We start from the raw sequence: 8,870 nt of genomic DNA on the forward strand, positions 1-8,870 counted from the left end.
TCTGAATAATATACATAGATATGCTTTTAATTGATACAAACATAATAGCTTTGATTCCTACTATAATTTTATACAACACTGTACACTAAAATATTTGAATTGAATATATTTTTTGAAAAAACGTACAGTTTTATGTTATGTTGTTTTCTGGTAAACTTGTTGTACAATGGAATTATCTGATGAACAGACGAATGGGTTTTGCTCTGAGGATATGCTATAAGTACTGATTCGAATTACAATGAAACTCTTCTGAAACACTGAAACTGGGTTCGTCCCTCTCGTTGGTATTTCCATAGAGTTTAACACAAAACTACGACAGATTTCAGAAATGAAAAATACTCCCTTTCATTGCTATAATTGTAATGTGTCTGAATCGGAATGCAGTATGGCTACAAATAGAGGCCCATCTGTGCTACAGAACTTTTGATGAGGGAAGACCGAAATCGTCATTACAGAACTAGTCAATCCATACAACAAGGCCCTAATATCAATAGCTTATAATTCAAGCAACGTAATGACCATCATACAATGCATAAGACATAAAATTGAATATCCAATGTATTTTTCAAGAACAGTCTGGTCTTATCTTGATGGCGCAAAAGCTAAAGATGAAGCGCCACCTAGGAACTATCCCTCTTTGGCCAGACCGCAAAACTTTTTTAGTTCCTTAAAATATTTATATTGGCTTTCGTTGATAGTACGTTGAGCTTGAATTGTGAAACAATGATTCTATTATAGATTAAGGGAGATAATTGGTAATAAGAAAATTACTGGCCACCGATACCACAATTAAACATTTTGTCAGAGAGATGCATATTTGAACGTCGCAATTAATAGCCAAATCACACTGGACTGTGATCATTTGCGATCTTACGGCGACCGGAACTTACTAATTCGCGGTCAAACGCAGAGGAACATCGAGAACGCTAGAAACATTTTACAAGAAAGTTAGACGAGCATCGGCAAACGTTGGGGAACGTCGAAGGACGTCGGCGAACCCTGAGAATGAAAAATATTTTTGGGTGTGCACAAAAATTCACGACGTTCTATCAAAACGCTACGTTAGAAGAACTTTACACGAAAGTTGGTGGGCATTATTCGAACGTTACTCGAAAGTTAAGACGTTCCCTGGACGCTAGGCGGACGCCGGCCCATCAGGGTCGAGTGTCCATCGCGTTACTAGCGCTTGGGTAATGCTTACGTAACGCCTGTGTAACGTCCGTCGAACGTCTGTCCGGCGTGTCGCCAACGTTTCTCAGCGTTGGCCAACGTTCGCCGAGCGTTATTAATCTACTGGTAGCGTTCAGGAGCGTCTGACAGCCACTTGCCATATATAAGGGGCTTGCAGAGGCCACCGCCAGTCCTGTTGGAACTCAGAAGAGTGAAGACCTCAGAAGAATGACAGACCAAGAGAAACACCAGTATGCTGTTGCTGCTCTCTTGCATCACAACGACCTCATGCAGTTGGCATTGCACTAGGTCAAGATGTCCAAGGCAGAGTCCAAGAAGAAAAGGAAGAGGAGAGGGAGAAAGTGCTGGGTGAGACCCTGGGTAGGAAGGCGACACCAGTTTGATGTTTATGACAAGCTGATGGCTGAACTTAGAACTGAAGACCAACCTTCCTTCCACAACTTCCTGCGCATGCCATTAGAATAAAAACTTGAACATTGCATCTGACCATCAATTTGTCGTTCATGTTATAATTCTAAAAGTCTGGTGCTGTAGTGTATATTGCTATCGTAATGTTGAGTATAATAACTAAATGGGGTGAAATGGCATCTGTAAAGCAGGCAATTGCTTATGTTTAAGTCGGATGCGGTTCTTCGGCATGGAGTACGAGTAATTTAAGGCTTAAAAATAATAGGGGGTTACTTTCGTATCTGTAAGATTTCTAAGGGTATTACTGGGTTCAAAGGCTATCAGTTTTATATAAGAATAATAATCTATCGATATATTTATCAGTGATTATATGTAAGATTATGATAATGATTATAATGTATGTAATGGCAATCATGTGAAACCCGAGCTCGATATGATAACTGAAATTTAATATCATTCGTCATTACTACTGAGAGATGCAGTCGGTATTACAACTAGCCGTGTTGATCTGTTTAGGTCTTCACGCTAGTTTAGGCGTTACTGTGGATTGTGATCAACAATCAGCATCAACAGAATCTATTTATGATTTTACTATACCAGATATACACGAAGCACATAATATCAGTCTACAGAAATACCAGAATGATGTAGTATTGATAGTGAATGTTGCTACTTACTGAGGAATGACGCCCCATTACTACGGTCTAAATGCACTACAGACTATGTATGGGGCCAGGGGATTCAAGGTTCTAGGATTTCCCTGCAATCAATTTAATCTGGTAAGTAAAGGTTGAATAACTATATTATATGATATGTTGTGTTATAAAATTTAGTGGAGACTTTGCCACTGTCGAGCAATATGTTAATAGAAATAGAGAACCCCAAGGAAAAACATGGCGGGGATAAGATTCTGCTACAATGTCATTGCGGATTCGTATTGGAAATAGCTATAGAAACTGAGTACCAACATATTTAAGATTCATTCTTTTTCCAGCAAGAGCCAGGAGGTAATGGAACAGAAATATTAAATGGTGTCAAATATGTTCGTCCTGGTGGTGGCTTTGTTCCAAACTTTCAGATGTTCCACAAAATACAAGTCAATGGACAGACAGAAGAACCATTGTATACTTATCTGAAGGTTAGATATTAAGTTGCATAACGATTAACCCTCCTTATTGACCTGTGAGCATTCACTTTATTGTTACTTTTGATACGGCAGAACTTTTTAAAATTCCTGTAACCATGTTCAGGTTAGGACCTCCAATTGTATTGCTATAGATAATTTATTCGTCGGAAAGATGCGTCTTTTAGCTTATTATACGCAAGTTCCGACGACTCAAACTAACTTTGGAGTCTGAAGTTCTATACTAACGTGTTGTAAAATTTGTTTCAGAAATATTGTAAACAGACTTCAAACGTTTTCGAATCTGACTTGTTTTATTCACCACTTAAAGTTGGAGATATCAGCTGGAATTTCGAGACATTTTTGATTGACAAGCAAGGGAAGGTTAGACATCGCTTCAGTCCTGATGTTGATCCAATGAGTCTTGGACCACATATACAGCAACTGTTAAATAGGAACAGTTTGTTTAACGTAATACGTCATCAATAGATGTGTATTCTCTAAGAATGTTTAATATTGAATTAACCCCTGATCATTTTATCATACCCACAACTATTAATATGTTCAGCATTAAAATATTTGCATGATCTTTGAGGGAATTTCGAGAAATCATCGTCGATATTGTTGTCATAGTTACTAGATAGAATGATATAAACAACTAAAACAGGAATTACTGGTGGTTGTTTATTGATAAGAATCCTGGGTAGAAAATTTAGTGCATTTGATTTTCTACCTGTCGGGAGGAATCTGATGACTTGATAGCGTGTGATAGAAAAAGATGATGAAATATTGGTAAATTCTTTTTTAAGATATCATACAAAAAAAGTTAATACTGAGCAGATTAAAGTGCTGCTATGTATGTATTATTGTGCTCATTAAAAATTAGATCAAATATTTGATTTTTCTTATTTCCAATTTGCTGTTACAAAATTGAACAGCGAACCCATTGATGTGGTATCAGATATCATGGTTATTCCATGATTTAATTTGTACGTTTGTAGCCCTCGACAAAATGGCTTATTATTTATGGATATACGAGTGTCATGTCGTAGACAATATTATGCTAGCTTCCCCCTTGGAATAGTAGTGTCATTTGCACTACCATATAGAAAACATATACCATTTAACTTATTTATATTTACATATGTATATATAAGCAGCACTACAATGATGTAATATAACCATACAGCACAAAAATACAAAAATACAAAAATACAAATTCGTACATTGCTATTTCAGACCACGGTCCTATCTAGCCGGTTGTAAATCCGTGAATTATGTCCAGTTTCAATTAAATTGTGGCACGAAACATGCTCATTAAATAACATTACAAAAAACAAGATCACAACAGTTACATAATTCACAGTATTTCTATACAAATAAAATGCGAACATTATTGAGAGGATTATTTAATGTATATGCCGATTTTTACAAGTTAGGTACTTAGCCATCATATTGTTACGATTCGGGCAAGATGTTATTTAATGATAAAGGTGCAGCAATGAATCTGTCCAAGATTCTAGATTCGACACTAACTGAAGAAGCGTCTGGATTCTGGAGTTGGGGTAGGGTTAATGAGTATATTGAGTAAGGATTCGTCCCAAGATTCCAGAGTTGGGTTGGGGTTGATGGGTATCTGAAGCAAGGAATCGTCCCAAGATTCTGGAGTTACCAGTTTTGAAGCAGGGAATGATTGTCCCCATGATTCTGGTGTTATATTCGTATTCGAGAGATGAAACAGAAAATCTTCCCATGATTCTGTCGTTGGCTGAAAGGTCTTCAGGAATGATTGTCCCCTTGATTCTGGTGTCATATTCTTGATGAAGAGATGAAGTAGAGAATCTTCCCAGGATTCTGTGGTTGGTTGAATGGTCTTCAGGAATGATTGTTCCAATGATTCTGGCGTTATGTTCTTGATGGAGTGACGAAGCAGATAATCCTCCCAGGATTCTATCGTTGGTTGAATTGTCTTCAGCAATGATTGTCCAAATGATTCTGGTGTCATAGTCTTGCTGGAGCGATGAAGCAGAGAATCTTCCCATGATTCTGTCGTTGGTTCAGGAGTGATTGTTCCGATGATTCGCGCGTTATATTCTTGATGGAGTGACAAAGCAGATAATCCCAGGATTCTGTCGTTGGTTGAATTGTCTTCAGCAATGGTTGTTTCTGTGATTCTGGTGTCATATTCTTGATGGAGAGATGAAGCAGAGAATCTTCCCATGATTCTGTCGTTGGCTGAATTGTCTTCAGCAATGATTCTTCACACGATTCATTAAGGTGAAGCAGAGAATTGTCCCACGATTCTAGGGTTAGTTTGATGGTTCGAAAGGGATTTTTCCAGGGCAATTGCGTGGTGAGTTGAAGCAAGGAATGTTCCCAAGATTCGGGCAATTGTACTGTGGGTTGAAGAGAATTTTCCCATGATTCTTGAGTTGGTTGGATGGCCCCGAGTTGAAGCAGAGAGTCTTCCCATGATTCTGGTTTGGTAGTTATCAACAAAGGTATGCATACTGACGAATCTTTACGAATTGTAGACGATATTGGTACGGTGAGGTAAGTGGGCAACGAGCTATCTAAAATGTCAGTGAGCGCTGAAGAATCTCGTTCAATTAAGGAAACATCTACCGTAGAATGAGGCATGGAAGTGTCTGAATATTGGATGATGGTACTTGATAATAACGGTGTTACATCTGGTAAATGTACAGGATCAGACACAGTAGTTTTCTCCGGAATCAAACTGGTAACATATCTAATTGATTTATTCATCCATCGGACACAATTCTGCCAACTAAACTTGACGAAGGGAAACATTCTGTAGGTAAGCCGGTAGATAATTTTAACTATGTCTGGGTTGAGATGACCATTTCTAATACCATTTATATAGCCTTTACCATATACATTACATCCTTTCAATTCTTGAATAGTAAATAATCTGTACATCAAATTTCTGGCAAATATTTCTGGTGTTTTTGATCGAAGTTTAATATATTGTAGTACATCTTCGGTAATCAAATTGGTATGGAGTTTGCTGTAATCACATTTCCACATTAAACTACGAAATAACTCCATAGGAGTCAACTCTTCATAGATATCTCCAGTAGAACCAGGTAATCTTGATGGTGGAAACGTGTGAGTTGATGGTTTTCCAATGGTATTTACGGACGTCCGAAAGGTTGAAGTTTCAGAAACGGTGAGTTTAGGTGCATCTGTTGGAATGGTGGTAGTGGTTCTAGCTGTAGAAGCTATAGATGTTTCTGGGTCTTGTGAGTCTGTGGTACGTTTCGTAGCTGATTGTTGTAAATCAAGATATTTCATGACATTAGCATTACGTGTTGCATTATTTAGGATAACGTCTCTGGCAAAACAGATACCCTGATTGTGTGTAATGTAACTGGATGCAGTGGAATTAGAAGTGTCGTCAAATTCCTCTCGGAGATTCTTAGCAACTAAAGATTCTGGTATCATGTCAAAGAGGTTATCTAAATTATTAACCAAAATTAACGATTTGTTGTCATGGTCTTCTTCAAAAACATCTGAAAGGTTGGTTTCATCAAGCTCATCCATTGCATCTTCAATGTTTAGCGTTTTATCTGAGGAACTTGTTCGGGTTATAACGGAAAAGTAATCGGTGATGAGGCGTTGCCTGAGACGTGTCGATGATCCGGTAGTAGTCGGTTTAGAAGAAGACTTTGATCTATTTTTATGGCGGTTGGGTGATGGTATATCGGGAAACTCGAAAGGATTTTTGGGATTAACTATAGGTGATGGTAGTGGTCGATTATAACATACCGAACGTCGAGTAGAAATTGGAGTGCTGTTTACTTTCTTGACACTCTGAAATTAACAATTGGTTGTATAAGTTTTTTGCTAATTAAGAATGTAAGCTTGTAACAGGTTTCGGTAAATGGGCTCAGAAGCATATACCTGCACTAGCCAGGACAATCCATACACATTGTGCCACATGCTTTACGAACATATAAGAGGCTGAATCTCGCAAGCAATTGTTCATAAATCGAATCAATTAGTGATGCATTTATGATACAATAACTATTAAAATTCGTTAACAAGATATTGTCAAGTGTCGATAAAATTTTATTATTTTAAAAATGGCAAACTGACAACTTACCCTCCATGTTATTGGACCTGCTACCGAATATGATCTTTGACTTAGCTTGGTCTCCTTCTTAACAAAATTTGTACCTGACATGACAGAAAAAAAATCGATTTACTACAGAAACCATGGAAATAGTTCGTTTACAGTCACTCGAATCATTACAATATCAAACATTTCCCAAATATCGAAAAACATACTGTAATAAAATATGGCTAGTCCAAGCTTACAATTATCGTGGCAGACATCATACAAGAAAAAAATAACTTAATTTACAATACTGAAAAGGGAGTCAAACCATTGCTTTTATCTATTTCTCAGATTGCCAGTTATTTTCCATGAAATTCTTACCTTGGACGGACTTGGTCCTTGTAGAAAGACCAAAGTACTTTCTAACATTAAAGTATTCACATTGTTTTACCAAAGACTCCCGATTATCTGAAATTTAAGAAATGTGAACATAGTACTTTGTATCTAATTCATATAAAAAATTCGGGTTGACATATTTCTCATGGTGATTGTGCATTATCTCTATGTGCTGGTTTAACATAATTGTTGCATACCTGATATGGTAACGATTGTTCCCTTCTGTATCAAACCATTGCAAATAACTTTCACTGTTGCACCGACACATTTAATTTTTGGTCCAGTTACATCATCCACAGAGCACACTTTTGTTGATAGGATGTCTTTAAAGGCTATTAGAGCATATCTTGTAGCTGTAAGAGACGATAATGCTGGGTTATAATATAACTATTTCATCTAACGAAGTACAAAAGGCTAATTTTATGCTGTAACTTGGGTTGAAATGCTGTCATGCCTATTACAGACTAATGTAGTTTATACGGTTAAACTTAAACGGGACTGGATGCCCATGTTGGAGTCTTTGCGGGGGAAAGGTCAGTACCCTTTCCATTTGAGAGTCTCTGAGAGTTGCTATAGCGTTAGCCGTTCCAGTGTCTATAGGCGTGTAACATAATTCGGTCGGTGTATATCGTTTCCCCACAGCTGTTTGGCATTATCCAGATTTAAACAAGAAATTTTGAAGGTGTAAACCTCAGACAAATCTTGGAAGGCCACTCGAAATGTCTTAGCGCTCGTTGATTAGACAAGTTTAATCATATATTCCAATTTTGTTATCTTTGTTTTTGGAAAATTTAAACCACAGACGATCAATAGTACAGATGATGTTTGGGCCATTGAAAACACATGAGCTCCTGTGTGAATTTTAAATCGTTTTTTTTTTCAATCATATCAAGCATAATATAAACCAAAGTCCAATATAAAACATTCTGATGATGTAGGTCTCCGTAGTAGTAATATGGTAGCCTTTTGTATTTGCTTCCCCTTTCCACGCGACTATGTTCTGATATAATTGGATTTACTTTCAGATTTTGGTACCGGGGCTAAATACTTAATTTCATAGTCAAGATATATTGAAAATTTGACGCATTAGTAACGCTTAATAGAGTTAATTTCGACGCTGCTGTTAAAATGGTTATATTATAGAAGGCTGAATTTGAATTGGTGGAATGGGCCCTTTTGGCTATGTCCGTTGAAATGTAAATGTGGAAACTGGTTGGTTTATTATGCGTATACAAGTATTATTGCACAAGATTTCCAATGAAAAATAATTGCATTATTTTTTAATTCTAATTTGAAATTTGTGGTCTAGAGGTTTCTTAACATCAAACTGTCTGGACATTTGAATTACCTCTGACTTAACAGGGACGAGAAATACAATATATTCAATCTTACCTTGATTCGAAGTTTTCCTTACAAACTTAGACATATTATATCCGTATCGAATAACAGAGAGTTACACTGGCGTATAATATCACAGTCCGAATGTACCATCGATCAGAATTTGATGTGTTTTATACGAAATGAAGCCATAGCGACAATATGCATTTAAAAATGAGTACAGACAATTAATATTATCTCACGCTTTAGGAATTAAAGTTACTCAAAATCAGTTAATCAAAACTCAAGTGCACAACATTTGTCTATTGTCATTTTAGATTAGGATTTCGGTGT

The 8,870-nt window shown here is 36.9% G+C and overlaps 2 protein-coding genes across 2 annotated transcripts; one reads left to right on the forward strand and one right to left on the reverse strand.

The window, feature by feature from the left end:
• Window positions 1-2,065: 2,065 nt before the first annotated feature.
• LOTGIDRAFT_228935 (hypothetical protein) lies at window positions 2,066-3,615 on the forward strand. Its single transcript, XM_009061792.1, has 3 exons — window positions 2,066-2,378; window positions 2,594-2,737; window positions 2,993-3,615. Exons 1-3 carry the CDS (start codon window positions 2,283-2,285, stop codon window positions 3,209-3,211), a joined length of 459 nt encoding a protein of 152 aa, XP_009060040.1. The 5' UTR covers window positions 2,066-2,282; the 3' UTR covers window positions 3,212-3,615.
• A 1,108-nt stretch (window positions 3,616-4,723) lies between these two features.
• Window positions 4,724-8,625, reverse strand: LOTGIDRAFT_154062 (hypothetical protein; the record flags this gene model as incomplete). Its single annotated transcript, XM_009061793.1, has 5 exons — window positions 4,724-6,556; window positions 6,849-6,922; window positions 7,185-7,271; window positions 7,397-7,552; window positions 8,592-8,625. The coding sequence occupies 5 exons, from the start codon at window positions 8,623-8,625 to the stop codon at window positions 4,724-4,726; spliced, it is 2,184 nt and encodes a 727-aa protein (XP_009060041.1).
• Between the last annotated feature and the right edge of the window lie 245 nt (window positions 8,626-8,870).

Source organism: Lottia gigantea (genome assembly GCF_000327385.1).
Source record: "Lottia gigantea unplaced genomic scaffold LOTGIsca_5, whole genome shotgun sequence".
In the NCBI taxonomy this organism is placed as follows: Eukaryota; Metazoa; Mollusca; class Gastropoda; family Lottiidae; genus Lottia; species Lottia gigantea.

Coding starts and splice junctions, on each gene's coding strand:
- LOTGIDRAFT_228935 (XM_009061792.1), top strand. CDS start 2,283: ATGACGCCCCATTACTACGGTCTAAATGCACTACAGACTATGTATGGG. Junction 2,379..2,593: donor CCTGCAATCAATTTAATCTG/GTAAGTAAAGGT, acceptor TTCTTTTTCCAG/CAAGAGCCAGGAGGTAATGG. Junction 2,738..2,992: donor CATTGTATACTTATCTGAAG/GTTAGATATTAA, acceptor AATTTGTTTCAG/AAATATTGTAAACAGACTTC.